General features: G+C 38.9%; 1 protein-coding gene across 8 annotated transcripts in view; it reads right to left on the bottom strand.

Annotated features, from left to right (window-relative positions):
* NIN (ninein) overlaps positions 1-24,898 on the bottom strand; it is a 105,605-nt gene that overhangs the window by 5,556 nt on the left and 75,151 nt on the right. For 2 of the 8 annotated variants that reach the window (XM_073350182.2, XM_073350183.2), the window contains exons 17-29: positions 22,550-24,670; positions 21,082-21,207; positions 19,374-19,443; positions 17,968-18,183; positions 17,167-17,280; positions 15,682-15,804; positions 14,653-14,766; positions 13,516-13,662; positions 11,928-12,107; positions 10,434-10,583; positions 8,580-8,681; positions 4,340-4,540; positions 378-711 (exon numbers count right to left, since the gene is read on the bottom strand). In XM_073350182.2, the coding sequence (XP_073206283.1) occupies positions 649-711; positions 4,340-4,540; positions 8,580-8,681; positions 10,434-10,583; positions 11,928-12,107; positions 13,516-13,662; positions 14,653-14,766; positions 15,682-15,804; positions 17,167-17,280; positions 17,968-18,183; positions 19,374-19,443; positions 21,082-21,207; positions 22,550-24,670 (3,727 nt within the window). In that variant the 3' untranslated portion in view covers positions 378-648. Of the gene's footprint in view, positions 1-377; positions 712-4,339; positions 4,541-7,335; positions 7,397-8,579; positions 8,682-10,433; positions 10,584-11,927; positions 12,108-13,515; positions 13,663-14,652; positions 14,767-15,681; positions 15,805-17,166; positions 17,281-17,967; positions 18,184-19,373; positions 19,444-21,081; positions 21,208-22,549; positions 24,671-24,898 lie in introns of those variants that run through there. The other 6 variants (XM_073350187.1, XM_073350188.1, XM_073350184.1 and 3 more) reach the window with 3 other exon arrangements.

The raw sequence follows: 24,898 nt of genomic DNA, 5'->3' as shown, positions 1-24,898 counted from the left end.
TGCACATGCAACTCTTACTAAAAATGTACGTGCAACTCCCACTCAAGTCGAGGACAGAATGTGGGTCCATGTTATTACATACTATGCAATAGTTCCCATCCACAATATCAGAGAACAGTGATATAAATATTTTGGCCAAAAGTTTTTGTTTAGAAAAGCTGAAATACTGTAGTGAGTATGATACATTAGCAAGACAGAGACACATCATTATATTTAAAACATTTTATTTCTCAGGTACATCATGAAGTGTCATCTTTCCCTGTTAAAAAGTTTATACATCTTGTACAAAACTCAATATAAATAACCCAGATTTTCTTTGAATCTTATATATAAAAATTAGTACCTTTTGATAAAAATAGTTACAACCGTTTGAGAAAAATAGTGTATTTCTTTCCACAATGAACAAGTCAACAATTTAAATAACATAAATAAAAAGGGTTTGTAACAAATTAAAAACAACCGCTTGTGAATTTTCTTCACGGAATAGGTTCTGCACAAATAAATAGGAAAAACATAATACTGTAGAGGCTTGCTTTTTTTTTTTTTAAAAGCACAGAATAATTTGATCCTCAAATTTCTCAGCTTATGCCAGTTTGAGTGTAAGTAAGTTTATCACTGTAAGGAATGAGATCATTAGCAGCCAAGCTTTCAGAGGTGCCCAATCCTCCTGTAGGAATCTGCATGCACTGCTCGCTGCTCCGGTAGCAAGGCCTAGAGAAAGAAGGCAAGTGGGACACTTCACCCTGATATCAAGATTTTTTTTTTTTTAAATACATATACTGCTATTAAAGTAAGCCACCACCACCTAAACAAGCAAAGCAAAACAAACAAAAGCAACAGTCATCACACAGCATGCAGAGAATCACAAATTACATTTTTCTAAATATTTGTACAAGCACTACACAAATGTAATTGTGAAGACATTCAGAAAGTGTTTTCTAGGTGTAAGGACTCTTCGGATGGCTCACCAACATCAATTTTGTCAGAAAATTTTTTTGGGGTGGGGAATGTCAATTAACTTTATGCAGTTGCTAACTAGAAAAAGTGAAGCTGTAAACTTCTGGTTAGAGAAATACAGCTGCCACAACATGTATATAGTCTCAATATTTTTGGGAGACTCGCAGCATCGGCTTGAAGGGTGTAGTCCAATTTAGCTACATTAGAAAGAGTTCTCAGCATTTCCATTATAAACCTAGTTTGTAAAGAGTCTATATCTGGGACACACAAATTGGCTCTAGGCTAAAACTGTATTCTGAAAGGAGTTTCACTACAATAAATTGCAGTTTAAATTTTTCAAATTCAAAAAACAATCTGGAGGAAGCTTTTTGGCGTTTATACTGTGTCCACACAGGGATAAAGTGAGGGACAATCAATTTTTTAAAGTATTTTGGACAGATCAGTGCATGTTAGAAAGCGTGGCATTAAACAAGCGCAGATTCTAAAACATACGGAAAAAGAACTGGTTAGGTGATGGGTTACTGTATATGGAGGAGGAAGTGAAAGAAGTTCAGGGATTGCTATAGGGGCTAATATTTCCAATTCTGTCTGTAGTATAAGTGACAGAGGAAAGTATCAAAGTTTGCCCTCAACATCCAGAAAGGCCAAAAAATAAAAATCATGTAGATGAAGGATCTAGAGTTCAGAAAGTTCTAGACAGGTTAGTGTGACTAACAAACGGCTCAAGAGTTTCAATTTAGACAACTTGAAGTCATGAGTACAAAAACCAGTGATCTTGAAGGGCACCAGCTTGAGAGCGATTAGAGACAGAACCAGGACAGAACATGGCTGTAACCAAAAAAGCAAATAAAACTGGGACAGAAAAGGGGCATACAGTACAACTCAAACACAAAGTTTATCACCATTGCTCTACTTGTATGCATATTTACTGTACCTAATTTTAGGCTCCTTATTAGAAAAAGGCTTTGGAGCTAGAAGAGTTCTGTAGGAGTGCAGCAGCAGGAGTAACACCAGGACTGGATGGGTTAAATGTATACAGATAGCATGGAAAATCTGGGGTTGTACTCACTGGTGAAATGACGGTGGAGAGGGGATATGACGCAAGTTTTCAAGATGCTAAAGGCAACATTGAAATGTAAATAAGCTTTCAACTAAACGTTTACCCTAGGAATCAACTAAGAAAAAAAAGCAAGGTGTTTTCACAAAGGAATGTTCTATCTTGTGCTGAACGAGAAGCAGCTGACAAAGATATAGGCCTTGACCATACTGAAAAAGCGCTCTGCTTTAACAAAATTGATTTTAAAATATCAATCTAGTTAAACCCATGTGAACCCTTATTGTAGATGCAGTAGAGCTGGTGTAACTCTTTTTGTATATCAATTTAGTTTGCTTAAGCTATATCACTATAAGAAAGGAATAAACAGGTTTTAAGTACATCTATAACGGAGATTTGCACAGGTTTAACTAGATTGATTTTTAAAATCTAATTCAATGCAGTTTTCAAGGCCTTGCAGAGATAAACAGGAAAGATTTACACATTATTCACCTGCAGAACTACTGTTTATAGCATGTAGCTAGTTTATGCTTGATGAGCTCTCAAATAATTAAAAACTTTTTCTTGTTTTCAAAAAAACAACCAACCTTACCTACTCTAAGACAGTTCACAGTATGTTAACTTGCAGAAGCTGCTATAAGATTGCTTTTTTCCTGCCTTTTTTTGTTTGCTTTTAAATAATAAAATTTCAAACTAAACCTTACACTCTACCTTTCACACTCTTCTTTGTAACCAAAGACCTTAACATGTGGTAACATTGCCTTTTCTTCGTCATCAGAGTGCCTGACAGAAGACCTTACATGCTATATCATTTGTATTTAATTCATCCTGCTGTGCTTGCCTTTAGGTTCCCTGCTTTTGGATGATGTGTCTCATCCTTAAATATTTGATGCCTTAAAAAAAATAAAAGCATCACCGAAGAGGTTTGTCATTTTTGTTGAAAGAGTCCATTGAAGTACATGGCACTTGGCAGGAGTATGAATTTTTCAATAGAGCTATCCCTTTCACCCCAACCCAGTCTGTAAAGAGCCTACATATGAGTGAGTCCCCAAAAGATAGAGTTATGAATTGATTTTCATTGTTTTTATGCTGAAAAAGTACACTGTGTTGTAACTCCTTCTCCCAGGATGCCCTTTATACTCTTGTAAACAATGATGAAGGGTCCCCTCACCTTCTCAAATCATTCCGAAGAGATAGCATAACAAGTTTCTTACCCCATGAAACTTAAAACACTATTGCTACATAAAAACACAAATAAACTGAGCATGTTCAAAGGCTCTTCCTAACTTAATTTTTTTCAATTTTTGAAAGCCCAAGGTTTTAAAGAAAAATGCTACAGAGCTTAGTCTACTTTGAGTGTAAGATTGTGTTTTAATGGAAGCTTTTGTGTTTAAGAGATATAGGGGAAGCATTTACAGTAGTGTTTTTTAATCAACATTATCTGAAGCTTTACCTCCCTCCATAAAAGGAAGTCAGGCAAACATTCCGGTTTACATATAAGGCAGAGACCAGTCCTTTGGGTACCTCTTTTGGTTCTGAAGCAATTTAAAGTGGCAGAGATAAACTCCCCAAACTGTAGTTTACACTGGAAATGCCAGATTTCATACCAGTGCTTCTGCATTATCTCCTATAACACACTTCTTACACATTTGGGTTATGCTTTAATGTTCAAATAGTAAAGAAACTGGATGACAACTGCATTGAAAATCCCACCCCATGTGAATGGTGGCTGCAGTTTAGTCTTGAAAATACATTTTGAATTTTCCTTCAGAAATGGCAATGATATAAAAATGTTATCATAACGCCACCTTCCAGAATGTCTCCTCCTATGACCTGATGATAAAGAAGCTGCAGTTACACTTTCAGAAGTGGGTTTGTTAAGTGTCTGTATTATGTCAGGCAACATTTGACACACCTGGACTCCATGTGGCAGTAATATACTTTGCTAGTTCTGCATGCTTTAGATACAGATGCTTGTGCAATTTATAGTGGTACTGTACCTTTAAAACTGTATAGTTTCATACTTGATCACATATTAAAAATATAAATAAAAACAGTACACTGTCAAATCAAAAGGAGAAAAGCTAGTAATATCTAGATGGGAATGGTTAAAACTCAGGAAAATTAGAAAGACTGCACAATTAAGCTATGGTCTCAGTCAAATGACATGCAAAATGAGGGCATGTTATACAGATATTTGTATTGGGAAGATACCATTATTTTTGAACTGGCATAAACAGAGAAAGGATCACATCAGAATGGAAAAAACAGGATGGTTAATCAAATACATTTTCTAACTCTGAAGCTGCACAGTAAAGAGAGTTGTACCTGTGGCATGTTGGTTTCAGAGGGTCTATTTTCAAGTTCCTCCTGCAGTCGTTGACTCCTCCTCTCTGCCTGCTGTAGCTGATGTTGAAGTTGCAGGAACTGCTCCTTAGGCACCATAGTACAGCCTTGCTGCTGGAGCTGCTGCAGCTCTCGAGAATGCTGGGATTGGCTAAGCATCACATTGGAGCTCGAGTGTAGCATCTGAGTAATCAGATAAAACCAGCCATTAGGAGCGATGATGTTTACACTTCAGACCAACCAAAAGAGCTATTTAGTAAGTAGCTATTTACTAGCATATGCTACAGGACCCTACTAGAAACCAGCTTCAAGTCTTCAGCAAGCTCTTTTTCTGTATAACCGAGTCAAACAGACTTGATCTGATGGCGAAGACATGCGCTGTGTTAACTATTCAGCAACAGCGTTATTTTTTACCCGCAGTAAAACGTCATGAGGTTAACAAAGCTTTGTGCATTTTCCACAAGGAAAAATGCATGCGGGTTTGTGTTTTAGTCTAAAGAAATATGAACGTTGATCCACGTTTTCCTGGGCCCAGTTTAAAATTTAGGCTAGTTACTGGTAAGAGCCTGTCAAACCTAAATGAGTCATTGGTTATTTTTAACTTCAGTATTAATTTTGTTTAAACTTGATCTTAACAGCACCAGCTGTAAGTTTAGTATTAAGGCACAGCAAAAACAACCAAGCAGGGGCTTAGCGAAAGGAAGATGTGCAATTATTGGCTTGACTCCATTCTGATTCAAAGCTTTCCTAAAGTTCAGAAGTGCTCAGATATGTGGTTTTGGTTGGGGATGCATCTCTAGTTTAATGGAATTTCATTAATATGCCAAAAGCCATTTTCCAAAAGGAAAACACAGAGTAGGATGTTTTTAGCTCAGTGCATGTGGAATTTAAGTCATATAATGCTACTCATTATATCCCATTCAGATTTGTGTGACAAAAGCTTCATTTTTTATATTTACCCCTAAATGCTGGAAAAACTGAAGCCTTTATATTCTCAGTTACTCAAGTGATGCCTCCGGCTACAGGCAGAGATTGCCATCAGTCGAACAACAAGTCTACTTCTGTGTACAGAAATGGAGTCTTGGAGGGGTTCCTTCAGATATGGGTGTGTTTAACAATCTGAAGAGGTTTTTTTACCATCAAAACCTGATGCCTTGTCTGTCCTAAAAGAGGTTTGCCAGCATAGCTATACCAGCAAACCCTCCTTGTGTAGACAGCTTATACCCACAAAAAAGTGCTTTTCCAGTTATAATTTATACCAGTTCCCCAAGTGAACTAAGCTATACTGTCCAAAGCACTTTTATGCCAGTATATCAGTGCCTAAACTAGGCCTTTTTGCATATAAATATGTTGGGGGGGATGAGGAAGGAGAAGGGAGGCCACAGGAATCACTTCCTTAATCAATATGGCATACTACCAGAACAACTAGCAAGGACTTGGCCTGAGAGGTTCTGACTTCTCTCTCTCATTCTGACAAAGTACTGCTTTCAAGCAATGGGATGACACTGCTCAGATGAGGGCAAGACTGCAATGTGATTGCTGGCACGATCACATTACAAACATGGAAATCTCAGCTGGGAGTTGTCTGACAAGTTTACAGATTAGAAGTAATTTATTTTGTTTTTAAATACCCACACAATTCAACATGTGATTATTTATGTTTAAATTCAATTGTTAATGTCTGGAAAAATGTTAAAACAAAATTCCAGGCAAAGTTAGTTTATATCTAGAATCATTTGTGATATTTGAAAGAAACAAAACCACACAGTCAAGATACTAAGATTTTAAAAAGACCAACATGCATCTGAAGAAGATTGAAATGGCTCTATTCCTGTTAATCTATTAGATATACAATAGCTTCTTACAAGGATGTATAATTAACCTGACACCTCAAAACACCTGCACTAGTCTCTTGAGTAAGGTGTTTGTGGTTTTTCAGTTCTGCAAACATGATTTTGCTTCTTCCCTCCCAAGTGGTGTGATTAAGAAGGATGCGTCAGCTAATATTTGTGGTTTTACTCCTTGGGCGTGTCTATATTGGGAACCATAGTGGTACGAACTCCTATGCCCTGTCTATGCTACGGCTTTCGCCTTGGGCTGCTCTGGTGCAGGAAAAAAGGAAGTTACACAGTGTTCTCAGTATAGACAAGCCCTGTGTATTTATTTTCTACAGGAGAATCAGAGCTTTCTCCTGAATCAAATAAACAGTGTTCAAAGGCTAATCTCCTCCTTTCTCCAAAATACAGGCTAAGAAAGAATTCTATCTATATTCTCTGCGGATCTGACAGGATTTATCATAAAAGCATTTCAGTTAATAGGACACAATGAAACACAGTAATTGCTAATGGAGGAATCTAGATCGTGAGCACAGATGTTAGCAGTATCTCAAGAGACTAAAGGCAATGAAACGTTGTTTATCTAGATAGAAAAAAAACGAAGTATAATCTTTTGCCATGCTAATCTGCTGGGGAAAGAGGAGCCAGAGCTGCACTCCCTTAAAAGGTTAAGGATGTCATGTAGTCAGAACACATTTAAAAGTGCCCGGCAGTTCAGTGAAAGGCATGCAACATACCCAATGTTAATGAAGAGACATCGCCAACTCTCTCAAGAAAGTAAATTGCCGTTTAATAAATGAAAAAAAGAAAAATGAAATTTCAGAGCCACTTTTCATTTTGTGATGTCCAGTTTAGTCTTCTCAAAAGTTTATCAGCTATGACTTTTCAAATAATCTTGGGAACAGACTTTGAAAGGTATGCCACATTTCTGGACCTACAGGATGGAACATTCTTGATACATCCACATCTTTTTGTGTAAGCAATACGGCGTTTGAACTAAATATAGTCATAGCTATATTACAATGAATAGTGACTCCTTTAGAGATATGGAGTGTTACAAACCCAATACAATGAATAGCTTAAGAAAGAAACAAAATGAGATTTCTCCGTGCTATGGTAGTACATTGAAAACGATTGCTCTACCTTCACACACTATCTCAGACAAAGCACTGCACCCTTCTCTGCTAGTTCCAACCACGGAGTTCTAGGCACAGGTTAGCCACAAACAAAAGGAGAACAAACACAAGAGAGAAAGTCAGAGTAGTTAGGATGTGCAAAGTGCTAAGTGAGTTTTATACACACTTGTTGGAAAAAGATTAGGAAAGAGGACAGAAAAATCTTGTATGTTACTAGATAAAGTTTTACAAGAGAATGCATTTCCATGTATGGTAAAGAAACAGCTAAAAGCATTAACAGTCCAGTCTAACAGTATATCTGGGTTCCCATGATTTCAATTGTCTTACATGGAATGGAAAATTTAATTTTTTTGAGCATATATAAAAACAACAGTATTTTGGACATCCTGTCAACCACTAATTATCTCTTCTTATGGAGATGTTATTGTAATATTTTAAGTTACGCGACTGAATTAGTGTTTTCTGATGGTCTACTTGGGGCCTATTTCTAGCTCATTATCTAGGCACTTTTTAAAGTCTTTTATAATATATCTTGCTACGCAAGCACCCTCTGGGAGGGTTGTTTCAAGCACATAAATAAATTAGGCAGACTAATAAGTTGGAGGATAGGCCATTTTTTTTTTTTCCTTTTCTTTGTTCACATGAGCTATCTTGTGTTACTGGCTCTTGAAGGGAGCAGGAGGAATTTAGAATAAGACTCCCGGAAAGTTACTGTTTTCCAGCAGGACAAGTAAATTTGTCTGATATTTGGTTGTTAGAAAGCAAGTTTTCAAAATTAACATGCATTGTCATTAAGCTGTAAGAGGATACAAGTGAGCAGTTTTATACACTTATAGTCAACAACTCCTTAAAATGATATTTGCATTCTAATGTTGCTAAATAAGGTTTGGAGAGAGACATTGAGAGTCTTACTCTTATCTTTGGATATAAAAAATCTGCCCCTTTGTCTTCCATTTGATCATGACCCTGAAGTAGCTGTAGTTTCTTCTCACAAATTCTGACAAACATCCCCCTTTGTCGAAGCACATCTGTTATGCAGCATAATTCCTTGATTAATGAGGATGTGACTGGACATTTGCAAGAGACTTCTACCTGGCCAGCCTTATCAGTTTAAGTTTGCACATTAAATGTATCATATTCCTATCCTACTGAGACCAGGGAAATATCTTTAAATACATCATCTACAGATACCATGAGATACTGCTCCCATTTCTTCTCTAGTCAATAACGTTAACATTTATTGAAAGGTACCTCCATTAGTTGTTCATCCAGTTTGACTTGCTTTTTTCTTAGCCCTTCATTTTCCAAATTGATGGTTTCCAATTCATGCTCAAGTGAATTCATCTGACTGATCTGTAAAAAGAGAAGATCTTCCCTTAGGAATGTTGTTCCGCTTGGAAAGAACTGTATTTCTAACAGCAATACTCACAAAATGTTCTGAGAGCTACAAGATGCTTTCCTGGAAATATCTGAATAATCCTACTAAATGCCTGTCCCCTGCCTTCCACTCTTCTCTGCCCGTTTCCTTCCCTCCTCTGAAGTTTGCTTCTGTTTTTTTATTTTATTCTAATGATTTCCTTTCCCCACCCCCTTCAGTTTTTCTGTACATAAAATAAGAATAAGGCATAATAAGATTTAAAACTAACTGAACTTTTATAAACAAATTGTTTGTAAACCGTGTAATACAAATAATTAATTTATATTTTAACCATTCATATTATATATAATGAAATACTACAAGCATAGTTATGGTTAGGTAGCAAATGGTTAACACATTATGAGAAGTTTATGTACAGTTTGTTATGTTGGTTATTTCTGTTGTACGTATGTACACACAAAATTTTGTAAGAAGTTAATCGGAAAAAAGAAATGTAGTTTGGCTTATGGTTTTATCTACTTTGTTTAACAACATCTACATTAACCATGTATCTTAGTACTTCAAGAAAAACTGCTAGTAAGGAGACAAAGAGAAGTAGTAAGCAAGTACTCAGTGTTTGGAATGTTGTAGACATGTTGGTCCCAGGACTCTCTCAAGTATTCAGTATCAGACTAATACTAAACACATTTGACATAAATAGAAGCCATCTCTAAGCCTGATGTAGAAAGGCAGAATCCGTAGACTGCAGGTTGAAGAATGTGGGAAATAACAGAGGTTCTGAATCTCATGAACTAAAGCTGGGATACAAGAACGGCGTGTTCAAGGACTCTTCAAAAGGCGGCCCAAGGATACATGTTGTTTAGAGTGTGTGTGTGTTCCAATACAACATTTTACTCTGAGCAGGTTTAGCTTTCAGTGTCAGGAACAGGACAGGTTGACCACTTAACAGCCTTGCAGTTTTGCTTTGGTAAATTGCAAACCTCCCTGAGCAATAAGAGCCAAACTTAATAGCTAATGTTCTTCATTTCTGGTTTGGCTTTGTTTTACTTTCAACACCCTGTATATTTTATACATGCATCCTTCTTGTGAGTAGGTTAGGCAGGTACTTGGGACATGCCAAAAGCCAAAAATAATGCTTCTACTTCATAGGAAAATTGCCATTTTCAGGCTAGCTTTGCCCACCAAGGGGAAGGCAACAGAGAGTGCAAGCAATAGCCAGGCGAGCTTTGAGGGTCAATTTTTTCAGATTTCTCTGTAGTCCATACAGAATAAATACTTACACAAGGCCCAGCATGCAACCTGGTATTCTGAAACTTCAGGAGTGGAACAAGAAATGTGGTTTTCAACATGAAATTCGTAGAGTCAAAATTAAGGACCTGTGCCTGACAGTACTTCATGCATGCAGATGAGCAAATGCTTAGAGAGAGACCTATCCTGATCATGCTGGACAGGCTGCAGAACCCCACTCAGGACACAAACACCATAAATATGTAAAACATTGCACACCTACACCATTCATGTCACCTATTTATCTACACACAGAAAACCCAAGAGCGCCTGCCCAATTTCCATCAAATTTCACAAGAGCAGCACACAATTCACAAAGAAGATTTCTATGTGGCTGAGTAAAATTATAGCATTTCATCTGATCAAGTGCCATAGCAGCAAAACTAAGTGGCGCACTGAAGCCAGATAAACAGTTATTTGTTTTACAGTCTGAAACTAACCCTTCTGTGAGCAGAAGACAATTCCTTCTGAAGCTGTTCACACTCCCTCTTCAAGCTTAATTTCTCTTGCTCTATGGCTTTCACAATACCAGATTGGCTTTGATGTTTTTGGTGCTTCATGGAAAGGATGGCAGATTCCAGCTGCCGGATCTAATGAGCACAGATTGAACAAGGAACACAGAAAGGCATCACACAGCATTAAAAATCTGTTTTCTAGTCAAGATTCCACTGGCTAGCATATACAAACTGACTTGATCTAATGCAAATCAAACTGCAATGAACTGAACTAAAATGTAAGCTACCAACCTATTTCCTAGTCGCAATATTGTCTATTTATTTTTATACATTTAGTAAAATAACTGAACAGACTCCGCCCTTCCCCGTACTACTGGGAGCCAAAAAATTTGTGAATTCCAGTAAAGCAGTTGTTCTCAACCAGGGGTACATGTACCCCTGAGGTATACAGGGGTCTTCCAGGGGATACATCAACTCATCTAGAGATTTGCCTAGTTTTACAACAGGCTACATAAAAAGCACTGCGAAGTCAGTACAAACTAAAATTTCAGACAGACAATGACTTTATACTGTTCTATATACTATACACTGAAATGTAAGTACAAGTTATATTCCAGCTGATTTTATATCATAATTATATGGTAAAAATGAGAAAGTAAGCAATTTTTCAGTAATAGTGTGCTGTGATACTTTTGTATTTTTATGTCTGATTTTATAAGCAAGCAGTTTAAGTGAGGTGTAAATGGGGAGGAAGGGGGGTAGCTCAGTGGTTTGAGCATTGGCCTGCTAAACCCAGGGTTGTGAGTTCAATCCTTGAGGGGGCCATTTAGGGATCTGGGGCAAAAAAAATGGGGGATTGGTCCTGCTTTGAGCTGGAGGTTGGACAAGATGATCTCCTGAGGTCCCTTCCAAGTCTGATATTCTGTGATTCTAAGACAAATCAGACTCCTGAAAGGGGTACAGTAGTCTGAAAAGGTTGAGAGCCACTGCAGTAAAGGTCTTTTAAAAAAAGGGAAGTTTACTGGTTTTCAATTAATTTACAAGCCAACCTATAGCAGTTTTCTATTACGGTTAGATTAAACACGATGAGTTCTCAACCATCAAGTCTCCCTGAAAAAGGGCACTGTTTTTAAAACAAAGAAGTTCATAAGCCTTGGTCTACTCTTAAAACTTATAACAAAATAGCTATGTTGGTAAGGGGTGTGAAAAACCACACATCCCCTACTGACCTAGCTATGCCAACAAATCCCCAGCACAGACACAGCTATGCTGATAGAAGAGTGCTTCTGCTAGCATAAGTAACATTGTTTGAAGAGATGGTAGCAACCCTGTTATGCAATCCTACTGCGATATTTGTATTAAAAATCAGGGAGCATCATTTTTTCAGTGTATTACAAGTTGCAAAATGGACATCATCACAGGGGTTCTGCCTAGCATGCAGTCACTATCTATTAGTGTCTGTGAACTCTCTCAAGTTACCTTCTCCCTGGAATGAGTTAGATCTGTTTTAGTGTTCTGGACCTCTCTCTGGAGCCGCTCATTCTCTTGCCTCAGCAGCTGCTGCTCCTGTTTAATCAGTTGCTCCAGTTCATCCCAGTGCAGCTTCTTCTGCTGGTTCTGCAGCCCTGAGGAATGCACAGCCACTTCTAGAACCCGATTCTTAAGACAGACAGACAATTGCAGGGTTAGGCCTTAAACAAAGAAGCAGATATTTTCTGTCTTCAGAAAGATTTTACATTAACCAGGAACTCCATAAACCCTGATATTTACAAATGAATTTATGTTTTCCTGCTTCCTCACATCGAATTTCTTTCAAAATAACCAAGGTACTAATCACAGAACAAAAAACCCAAAAGGTTTTCATCTTAGCTGAAACTACAGATGACAAGTCACCAGTTAAATATCAGAATGGTTAATAGTAGTGTACTTAGCTCAACTATAAAAATCAAGCAAGCTGCCCCACTTCCAAGCATTATCAGGCAAGTAACAGCCTGCAGTTTTATAGATATAATTTGGTCCTTGTTATAAAATTCAGGAAAAAAAAAGTCTCATACCTCTTTTCCATGTGGACACAAAATATTTCACAATTATAATATTGCCCCTATACCCCTCCCCAAATATTAGTGCTTCCTATCTGTTAACAAAGTAAAGTGACAGGCTGCTATAATGAACTCTTTTTGGAAAAGACACAATGTAACTGAAAATTGAATCTATTTCCCAAGCATTAGTTCCACTTGTTAGGACAACTGCAGTCTAAAAAGTCTCTGAAGCCCCACTCTGGTACAGGACTGTGGATATACCTAGTCATTGGTGTAAATAACTGTACAGATTTTTTTTTTTGAAAGTTTACTCTGAGGCAGTGTAAAAATATCCCTTTTAACGAGAAAGATCATTTAAACAGGAGGTTCTGATTGATCTTAACCTGCCCCAACACCCATATAACTGGATTTTAAGTGCAAGTTACCACAGATCTGAGTATGGGGTACAGTAATAGAGGACCAGCTAAAACTTATGATGAACAAATATCTTCACAAAAAAGGAATGACCATAACTAACTATTCTCTTTTGTCCTCTTGTATTCTTTGAATACAAGCACTAGACTGATAAAGCAAAGGAAGAGTTGGCTAAACCTTCTTCTACTCTGACTTCCTCAAAGAAACCTGACTGGAAGGTGCTGTTCTTTATAGGCCTTTAAAATGGAAATCCAAGGCTGGAGGGTACCCAGATAAAAGCCTTCTGTGATCCCTATCTTTTTCACCTTTATCAGGGTATCTATCTTGTATTTAAGAAAAAGTGGGGAAGGGAACTAGATTTCCATTATTCCTAAGATGTCCACAATTAAATATGTAATTGCTACTTGCTCAAGACTCTACCACTATTTATGTTCTTAACCAACAAAAATACTTATGTGCTTATGCGTTATTAGATTATGAGGATATGTAGGATACTCTGACTGGCTTCAAAAGAAAGCAGCAATTGTGGGTAATCAATAAGCTGGGGTATACAAAGTTGTAAGAGTTATTTTGAGACCATTCTAGTATGGTAAAGGTAGCTATTCAAGAATTACCTTATCATTGGCATTTTGCAGTTGCTTGTGTAGCGACATCACTTCCTGTTTAAGAGCCTCCTTCTCCTGCTGGGTCACCCGTAGGTCTGATTTTAGCCGTGACAGTTGAAGGTTGATATTTTGTAGAGCTTCATCTAGACTCTGGACCTGAAATGCACAAGAAAGGACAGCTTCAGACTTGCAATGAAGAAACAGACATTCTTAGTGATTGCCTGCTGGTCAAAGCAAAATAAAACAAACAGTGAATTTATAATCAGTATATAAATTTGGTACAAGAGCGATTTATCTGTGGAGGTGCCTATAACAGGAGTATAGCAAGGATCATCGAGGATCCTTAATGAATGAGGCGATGAATAGGATCTCTGCCTGACACAAGGAAGAGGTGAAGAAGAAGAATCATAATTCTGTCAGCTATTCCAGAAAGATGCCAGATGACTTGAGCTGCCATTACAAGTTACCAGCCACATAACACACTGAATGCGACACTCATGCATCTGCCTTCCCCTCCCATAATATTTTCCTGCTCAAGGAGGAAATGTGAAGGATTTCTGTTGAGGTTACTCCTGGCAATCCAGGGCAACTATGGTACCACAACTGCTGTCAGCCAAGCAAGGCGCCTCTTAGGGTGACCAGACAGCAAGTGTGAAAAATCAGGACCGGGGTGGGGGGTAATAGGAGCCTATACAAGAAAAAGCCCCAAATACTGGGACTGTCCCTATAAAATCAGGACATCTGGTCACCCTACCGCCTCTTCTCCTTTCCTCCCCCGGCAGGGAGAAGAGAGGCAGCAGCAGGAGAGGAAAAGGTTGTGGTGTTTAGTACTAGCTGGTGCAGAATCTCTCTTTACAGGTATACCAGGGAACTGGGAAGCAGGCGTCAGCAAACAGGAACCTAACTGTAGAAGTGAAACCACAGCTATCCCCCCAGGGAGAAATTTACCCAGCACATGTTACACGTTCACTCGCCCCTGTGATAAATTTACTAAAGGAGCGCCTCAAAATGCCCCAGGTATGAATTGCATATCACCTTTGTACACACCAGACAAGAGGACTATTTGGTGCGAACTCCTGCCTGGTTCAAGGGGTGAACAAAAATGTCTATGCTTCAGAAGGATCAAAACAAACCATATTACTGTACCTTTTCTTGGGAGACCGTGAGCTGCGTTTTCAGTGTCTGACCTTGTTGTTCCCAGGACTTTTGCTCCTGCTTCAAGCTGGCAAGAACATTCTCTAAGAAGTTCACTTTAGCTACCTGAATTGAGAGCAAGGAAGAATATATCGAATGACAATGTACCACTAGTCTGTAAGCAAAATATTGCGAGGGATTTCTCTCTCCAGCTCATGTTGACTTTGCTGAGAGTTGAGCTGCATGGGGTTTCAGATAATGGAAGTGTAGTATAGCAAGGAACTAACAGGAATATATACAATTTGCATGCTAGTTACACTGCTTGAGTTCTAAGCCACCAGTTTAGAAAAGAAAGGCGCAAATTATAGTGAAAATACAATCTTGTTGCCAGCTGCCTTTTTGACTGGTGGTTTTATTACATCTACTAAAGTACATAGTACAATCAAGGTTGGGTGTACTCCAGGCTGAACTGGACCTCAGCTCTGCATCAAGATCCCTGGGTTCTTGATGTGGAAAAAAATGTTTAAATTAAACTGAAATAGGACACTCAATCCAGAATGTAAGAGTGGTCACTCAGATTTGCACCAAAATAACAAAGTGTGAATTGAATTAGTTATTTCCTTTCCAGCTTGTGTATCAAAAAGCTCTTAAACGAAATCATAAGAAGCCCAATTTAACCCAAAATGAGAGCATCCACATAGCCTTTTACACGGATTTAACTAAAAAGATTTCAAATCAAACCTTAAATTAAACCAGTGCAAAGTTTGCATGTAGACGAACCCCAAGGTCTAGAAACCACATTTTTTAAAATGAAAGCTTAGATTCTGGAGCACAAATTTGCTACAATTTGATTCTACAGCAAATTCCAAACATGGCAGAGCTCATGGAGGCCCAGATAGAAATACTGAAATAGTATCAGACACACATTTGTGTGGGGAAAAAATAGCAAAGTTATTTCATAGAGTAATGTACTGTATAGGAATTAGGGCTGGATACAGCAAGTGGTATGGGATATGGGTAAGCGTTTGCAGTTCTTATTACCTTATCAACACATCTGTTTAGTTCCTCACTGAGGGCTTCTTTTTCTTTCAGCAGCTTTTCATTTTTAGTTATTACACTTGAAATTTCATTTTGGAAGTCAGAGAGATCAGGACATCTGGGCAGCTGTGGGAGACAGAAATCCCCCAGATCTTGTCATCTTATCAAGTAGCATTTCTGCTGCTGTTTATGACTTTATTCACAAACGTTTTAGACAGCTATTTCTATAGGGATCAGGGCCTCGTCATGCTAGGCACAGTACAAATATATTTAAAAATACAGTCTCTGCTTTGGTTTAGGTGAAAGCTACAGTTAATTTCAACAAATTGTTTTTCCAGGTCTTTCTGAAAACTTTTCCGCCTGTATGCTAAAAGCAAGACATCACAACAGCAAACAGAGTGAAAGTATAGCAATTGAGAGGAGACAGAATTTTTAGTCAGGTTGTTTAAAATACTGTTTTGCTTTTGTTAATGCTCATGTAACTTTGACTAATGCTTAGGATAAAGGAAGCCTTTGTTAAAGATTCAGCACCCTCCAATCTTCAACTAATGGGTCAGAGCTGAAACATTCTGGAGAGTTCCCAGAAGTTCGCCAGCAAAACCATGGTAGACCAGGGGCTTACACGCCTGATATTTCTAAAAAGTGAAAAACCCAAGCACAATGGCCTTTACAAAACCACAAACACAAGCTAAAAATGCTCTCTGCGGCAGAGTAAGACTCCAGGAGCGCTGCGGGACATGACATCACTAAAAACAGCAGTGTAGACAGGGGAGGCACTGCCTGGGTGTGTAAAGAGCCATTTAGTCTTAAAGAGGATACGTTTTGCAGTTATGCAAGAGGATGAAATTGAGTTCATGGAGACCACATTAAAAGGGTTAATAATCCGACCCTGATGGCAACTTTCATTCATGATTTGAGATCACAATATGTTAGCATGATTCCATTGGCTCTAATGTAACTATTTATTTAAATGAAATTGTCATATCAACACTTCCAGTAAAATTTACATGTACTGAAGCCTTCTAGGGATAAGGCATCAATTGGTGCAGCAATCAGAAGTCTCCTGTAGAGGCATCCTGAAACTGACTAATCCTTAACTGGGAGACCATGTGGATATGACCAGCTGTTACAGAGAATCAGGAATCACAACTGGATAAAATGCCATATTTTTTAATATTACTTTCTATCCATTCATTGTCAAGACAAGGCTCCCAAAGCCCATTGCTTTGGAACATCTGTTGGTGGAAGACCCAGTGGAACAACAGTCTTCACTGCCTTCAGAGCAAATTTATGAACAGCCGTGTGCACACTGGGACATTGTTGCAAGGATATTTGCATTCCTCTTTTGTCATTGCCTTCCTGTACAAACAAGCTAATTACCTCAAACACAGTTAGGAGAGCAGAATATAAATGCTAAGAGCAACCATCCTGCCAGCTGTATAAATTCACCATCTGCAGAGTCTGGCCTAGAACAGGGACTGTCTTTACCTGTTTGGTCTTCTCCAGTTCCTGTTTGAGGAGGTGGTTTTCCTGCTCCAGAAAACGAGTTTGAACCTTGATTTTAGACAGCTCGGTCTCCAAGGAAGACACCAGAGTTGATGACTGGGGAAAGTAAAAAACAAAAAAAAACGCTAAGTGAACTGGATCTCCATCTTCATGGAAAAATTCAGGATCACACAAAAGACTAATTCAGGAGACAGTCTGCGCAACAGCACTGGGCAAACTGTCTAGGCCATAAGAAAAGGAGGACTTGTGGCACCTTAGAGACTAACCAATTTATTTGAGCATAAGCTTTTGTGAGCTACAGCTCACTTCATCGGATGCACCAAAAGCTTATGCTCAAATAAATTGGTTAGTCTCTAAGGTGCCACAAGTACTCCTTTTCTTTTTGCAAATACAGACTAACATGGCTGCTACTCTGAAACCCGTCTAGGCCATAGTGGCTCCAACAAAATACCTATGTTAGAATTTTGTGGAAACAGGAGAGCCATGGTCTCTTAGCCTTCCCTAGGATTAGTTTTTAAAATGGAAGTGTGCTCTTCTACCCGCTTCTCAATCCCCCTTTTAAACACTGCCAAAGATCAGACCCTCTGATGCAGTTTCCCTCCCGGTCTCCACTTCTACAAACACCCATGTTTGCAGATGGGATTTAAAGAACAGTTTTGAAAGACTATGCACTGCTAAGAGATAGAGTGGTTGCTAGTTTCATGGGGGTGTCTGTGCAATAGCGTTCATTCCTGAAATCCAGTAGTGTCACACCGTTAACCATGAAATTGTATTACGCCGTACCTTAACTTGACAGTTTTCCAGTTCCTCTTTCAGCTTTGATCTCTCCCGTTCCCATTCTTCCAGTGTACACTTCCCCACTTCCTTTTCTTTTTGCCTGAGGATTCTTGCCAGCCGTTGATTAAGATCCTGCATGTCTGCTTGGTTTTTTGAATTCTTTTGACTAAGTTCTGCATTTTCAAAGTCTAGCTGCTGGTTCTTGGCTTTCAAATCTGATACCTGATTAAAACAGGAAGTATCAGAAATGACTAAATATATCTCTCCTGCACTGAAGAATAGGTTTAGGCATTACATACACAGTACAGTATTTCTTTCATGCAAAGGGAATGGTTCCTATCCAGATTCTAATTCAGAATATGATGGCATGACCTACTTAAGCTGCTATGCTTTCCCAACAGCAGTATTCTAAGCCAGTCAGAACTCCAGTAACATATAAGTTTATTTGCTCTCGTTGTCATCTGTCTTATTCAGTCATTCTATGAAGAAATTTTAAGCTAAGCCAAACAGCACCACATTCTAACGCAGTTCACTTTCCTGATAGTTTGCTATGACTGACAAATCTCTACTCATCAATCCCTTAAAATTAAGGACTTGTTTACTCTTGCTGCGCTGCAGAAGTGCTTAGGGAAGATGTTACCTATGCTGATGGGAGAGCTTCTCCATCTCCCTCCGAGACAGTAGTTAGGTCAATGAGAGAAGCCCTCCCATCGACAGAGTGCTGTCTACACCGAGAGTTAGTGGGGTATAAACATGTCTGGTCTACACTGGGGGCGGAGGTATCGATCTAAGATACGCAACTTCAGCCACGAGAATAGCGTAGCTGAAGTTGACGTATCTTAGATTGATTTAGAATCACTTACTTCTCGTCCTCATGGTGTGGGATTGATAGTCGCTGCTCGCCCGTCGACTCCGCTTCCGCCTCTCGCCGTGGTGGAGTTCCGGAGTCGAAGGCAGAGCCATCAGGGATCGATTTATCACGTCTACACTAAATGCAATAAATCGATCCCCGATAGATAGATCACTACCCACCAATCCGGCAGGTAGTGTAGACATACCCTTAGGGACACCCCTAAGCGAAGGAGTTACACTGATATAAGTATGTATTTTCATTAGGAAGTCTTTCCAGGTTGAACAAAACAGAAAACACCTTAAAAAGTCTGTAAACTACTCTAAGTACCCAGGTAATGAAAGAGTGCAATTACCTCTAATGCAATATGTCAAGGAAACCTTTCACCAATACTGAACAGTGAAGGAGAACCTACAGTCATTTTAGAATATCTTTGAATTTAATGTATGCAAGGTGCATCTCCTCTTGCCTTCATGATATTTAAACTATGGGGCAGAAATTACCTTCTGCACTGAATGTCTCTTTACAGAAGAGACTTAGGAGGAAGCCTCAGTCTACATACCTGTTTTCTCAGGTTGTCAACCATCTTCTGCACGGCCACCTTCTCCTTTCTTATAGACTCTATTTTTTGCCTAAATAATGGACATTGAACAAAAGTATGGTAAACGGTTGTTTTTTTACGACATGCTATTGGAGAACTGGTTTAAAACGCACCATCCTTCCATCCTAAATAGTCATGGCTGAAAAATTCCTGGTTAGTAGTAGAAAGGCAGGGGATGGATCACTCAACAACTGCCTGGTCTGTTCGTTCCCTCTGAAGCACCAGACAGAGGCCACTGTCGGCAGACAGGATACTGGGTTAGATGGACTTTTGGTCTGACCCAGTAGGGCCGTTCTCATGTTCTTAAGGCAGGGGACTGCTGTTCTCACATAGTCACAGTCAGTGCTCGCCTTCCCTCTCTCCCCTCAGGGACTGATGTACTTGGTTCAAGAAAAACTTCCCCCTCTTTTCTGGAAGGCTCTGGCAATCCAAGGACCACATGTTTGACAGTGCTTCAGGAGAGAGATGGAAGTCAATGCATGCAAATGCTCCTTCCCCCACCCCCACTTATTCATGGTAGATGTCTTTGGGCACATCATTTCTGCACATCAGAAGCAACAAGGCCACTGCAAGCAGGTAGACCTGGTTGCTAAGCAATGTGAGCAGCTGCACAGTGCTTGGCCTGTGGAACACATCGGCAGATAGCTCCTCCGCCTGCCTTCCCACGTGCACACGGGGTGGCTATTTCTGCTGCTAAGCAAGGGGAGGGAGAGCATTAGTACACATGCTCAGTAGATCATTTAGTAGGTGATGTGCTTCTCTGGTGAGAGAGGTACCCTTTCCCCATCTGGCAACGTGCAGAGCAAGCAGAGGCTAGTATGAGCTCATATGCTGCCAAAACTCTACAGCGAATAAGTGCAGTCACTGGAAAGAATCACTGCCATTTTAAAGGCATGCAGCATTTCTAACAAGCAAGAGAACTTTGAGACAGACTTTTTACAACAGTGTAATGCTGTTGCAAAAAAAAAGCAAACATCATTCTGGGATGTATTAGCAAGAGTATTGTAAGCGAGACACGAGAAGTAATTCTTCCGCTCTACTCCGTGCTGATTAGGCTCAACTGGAGTATTGAGTCCAGTTCTGAGTGCCACATTTCAGGAAAGATGTGGACAAATTGGAGAAAGTCCAGATAAGAGCAGTAAAAATGATTAAAGGTCTAGAAAACATGACCTATGAGGGAAGATTGAAAAACTTGTGTTTGTTTAATCTGGAGAAGAGAAGACTGAGAGGGGACATGATAACAGTTTTCAAATACATAAAAAGTTGTTACAAGGAGGAAGGAGAAAAATTGTTCTCCTTAACCTCTTAGGATAGGACAAGAAGCAATGGGCTTAAATTGCAGCAAGGGTGGTTTAGGTTGGACATTAGTAAAAACTTCCTAACTGTTAGAGTGGTTAAGCATGGGAATAAATTGCCTAGGGAGGTTGTGGAATCTCCATCATTGGGGATTTTTAAGAGCAGGTTAGACTAACACCTGTCAGGGATGGTCTAGATCATACTTAGTCCTGCCATGAGTGCAGGGGACTGGACTAGATGACCTCTCGAGGTCCCTTCCAGTCCTATGATTCTATCCCAGAAGAGCAATAAGGGTGCTGTTTTTCTTGTTCACATTGCAGCTCACAATTAAAACTAGGAAGCACATGCATCATATGCCACTTTGTATTCTTACCACATTTCTTCTCGAGATCCATTTAGCTCCCGTAGTTTCAGGTTAGAAACACTTCCTTCCTCATTTAAAAGGGTTATTTCATTCTTCAGAATAGCATTTTCTTCTCTGAGCTTCTCGGCCTCACATCTACAGTATAGAGATAAGACAGTTGAAACACACCAATCTTCTTGTACCTCGTCCAGCTCCATTGGTTGAAGACAAAATACTCATTACAAAAGGCAAATTACTTCTGACAATTGAAACAGCAGAACTTCCCGTTGATAAATATCATATGGATCAATTTACATGGCTTTTATGTAACGCTTATCAAGAGCACCTCCCAGAGCATTGCATAGGTGCTGTTTTAATTTCATGCATTAATTGCATAAAAAGAAGTCTGTTACACTGAAATGTGATTGCAAACTTAAATTACACCTCTGTAATCCAGTAAAAATTTCAGTGTATAATTTTACAGAACTTTTTGTTTGTAACGTGATTTGAAGACAATGTAATAGTTCAGACAGTTTGAAATCAATTGTTTTGCCGCACTTTGCATATTGTAATGTATTAGACCATCTGTTTCGGGAATAGCAGTTCAATACAATGGGAATACCAGCATGAGAAGTAGCAGAATTTGACCTGTCTTTTCTTTTGTTTGCAATTTTAGAGTAGATGCTTTTAAAATCAGGTTCTAGTCATGATGCAACACTTGAAAGGGTCATTCCAGGCTTCCCATAAGAATTTAATAAAAAGTTAGCAGCCATTTGTAACCACTTTGTGTAATCTCAAGAGAATTAATTCTTTAACTGCTAAACTTCAGCAAAAATGCAGGTAATTTATTATAAGCTACATGTGTTCTTAGTTATGCTGGTATTTACCATGTCACATACTTAATGGCTTCTGAAGGATTTAAGTACTCCTATTGAGAAAATTACTAAGATTGTTTAGTGTTAACTTTAACATTTGAGAAAATTGCAGCTCTGTTAACACCCTGAGTTACAGGCCAAGAACTAAGGCAAGAGAAGCGGAGAGATTATTAGTATGAAAGTTAAAAGCACTCCAAAGAAGTTACAGTAATGTTCTTTCACATTAAAATGTTTGTTTCATTGAGACTTGTTAACTAAAATACACTCTGCAAAAATAAATACATACAATCACACTGAACAGTTGACAAATTGCTCTTGCGTTACCGTCACTGCTTTTAGAATACCATCACGTACATAACTGCACAGAAAATTAAAATTAACCTACAAACTTTCATAATCCACATTAAAGTAGTTTGCTTACTAGTCATTACAGTCCAAGGCACTGTCTTCTAGTCAAGGTTAATCTACTAGTTAATGTGATGCAAGCATAAGGAAGTCAGTAGCAGTTACATGCCAGTCAATGAATGCTAGCAGGTTAGTAGTTTTCTAAGCACAGCAAGCAGCAAAGTTAGATTTTTGCGGGGAGCACAAATATGTCCCAATTTTTTTAAAGTGTACATTACCTCAGGAGTTCAACTTTTTGCTGTAGCTCACTACATGTGCTTTGCAAATCATGTATCGCTGAATACAACTCCTCTTTCTCATCTTGAGAATACATCTCTTTTTGCTTAACCAGAGATGTAACTTTCTCTTTCAGCTTCCTGTTGAGCTCTTGTAGCTCTCTTTTCTCCGTTGCCAGGTCTTTTATTGTGGTCTCACATTGGCCATGTTTGTCTTGCAGGACTTTAAACATTAAAGTATGTTCTTCCAGTTTTCCAAGTCTGTGCTGCAGTCTTAAGTTCTCACTGTGCATCTCTATCTTTTCCCGTGCATATTGGTCACGGGCATCTTCCAGTTCCTTAACTTTTTCCAGGAGCTGTGTTTTTTCTTGCCTGAGTTTGACACTTTCTTGATTACTTTCTTCTAACCTGAGCTGCAGGCTTGTAAGTCTTGGTACATTCTCTTCTAGTTTTTTATTTTGTTCAAACAACTTTATCATTTCAGATTTCAGGCCCTTGTTTTCTTGCTGGATTTCTTCCTGTAAGGACAGAAGTGCAGATTGTGCCCTTGATCTTTCTTCTAGCTCTTCAATCTTTTCCCAAAGCTGAGGTACTAGACTGTTCTGCTCTCCATTCTCTTTAGATGCTCCATAGACCGTCTCAAGTTGGAGAGAAGCTTCAGTTATTTCCTCAGCCTTCTTTAGTTCAGTCTGTAGCCTAGAAACTTCAGAACAAAGCTCTTTACAGGCTGTAGCATGATCAGACGTTATTTTTGCCACCTTGCTATCTTCCTGAGAACATTCCTTCTCTCTTTTAACATCTTCATAGAACATCTTCAACTTGGGAACCACCTCAAAGATTTTCTCAGGCTCTGTCTGTCTCATTTCCAGCACAGACACTTTGGAAGCCTGATCTTGCTTCTTGTCATTAGCTTCATTATATTCTGCTTTCAATACCATTGTACTTTCCAGAAGCTGACCAATCTGTATTTTCAGGGCATGGTTCTCTACCTTAATGTCTTCATACATCTTCTTTAGACTGGAATAAGCCTCAACCATTTCTTCAAGCTCCTTAGTTTTAGCCTCCAACAATGAAAGAACAAGCAAGTTTGCTCCATGATCTGTCTCTTTACTGCCATCTTGCAGATTTTTGAGAACATTACCCTCAATTTGCTCTATCCTGTCTTGCACCTGAGATTCTTCCATCTCAGAATTTGATTGGTCAAAACTGGAAAGTTTTCCTGACTCTTGCTCCAGTTGCTGTAACCGCTGCTGTAGCCTGACAATCTCAGAAACCATTTTCACATTTTCCTTCACAGCCTGCTCATGCACCTTCTGTAGGTTTGTAAGAACCTCTCCATCCTCTTCCAATTGTTGCAAGCCAGACAGTGCTGAAACCTTGCTCTTCACTTCTGCATATTCATTTGCCAAGGCATTGTAGTCATTCCTGAGTTTGGCAAAATCAAGTGTTTCCTGCTGCAATTTCTTTATTGTTTCTTGAAGCTTTAAGATTTCCAAACTCATCTGTGCCTTCTCTTTTTCTGCTCTCTCGTGGGTCTCTTTGTTTAAACCCTCTAAAGCAAGAAGTTTGGAATTCAGTTTGTATTTCTCTTGCTCATATGCAGTCTCAAGCACTTCAAGCCTTTGGCTAACCAGCTTCCTTTTTTCCTCTACCACAGACATTTGTTCTTCTCTGTCTTTTAGCTCTCTTTCATAATCATTTTGTTGCTGCAATATTTTATTCTGCAACTTGTCCTCTTGTTTTTCAGCAACATTTCTCAGATCCTGCAGCTCTTTCTGGAGCTGCTCCTTTTCACACATTAACTTGTTCACAAGTTCCTTGAAATTCTTCTCTAGGAGTTCTTTCTCCTGTGTTAGTACAAAAGAAATGGCCTTTTTGCTCTCCAGCATTTCCTTCAGTTGCTCTTGGGCTTCAGCATATTCCTGGATGATTTCATCCTTTTCGAATTCCCACTGAGATTTCTCCTCATGCTGTTGTTCGGCGAGTTCTTGCAGCTCTCGTTGGTAGCGTTCTTCAAGATTTCGTAGTGCTTCTTCATACTTGTTCACAATCGTTTGTCTGTCGACAGAAAACTGAGTTTCTGTCTGAGATGTTCTTCTGTTATACTCAGTTTCCATTTTTTTCCTAAATATGGTCAACATAACACATTACTAAAACCTCTGCCAATTCCAGAAAATATGTCTGTTTTCAAACTATTTAATGAAACAACTGAAATTTACACATTTAATCACGTTTCAGACCAATATATTCAATAGCTGGATTTTTCTTTTGAGACCCAGAGTTACATTTAAGAGAGACAACCTGTTCCGATTCAAAAAAATCTACTTGCCTGGCAAAGAACATAACTCATGC

This window comes from Lepidochelys kempii, chromosome 6 (genome assembly GCF_965140285.1).
Source record: "Lepidochelys kempii isolate rLepKem1 chromosome 6, rLepKem1.hap1, whole genome shotgun sequence".
NCBI classification, from domain to species: Eukaryota; Metazoa; Chordata; order Testudines; family Cheloniidae; genus Lepidochelys; species Lepidochelys kempii.
This window is presented reverse-complemented; position numbering and strand designations above follow the sequence as displayed.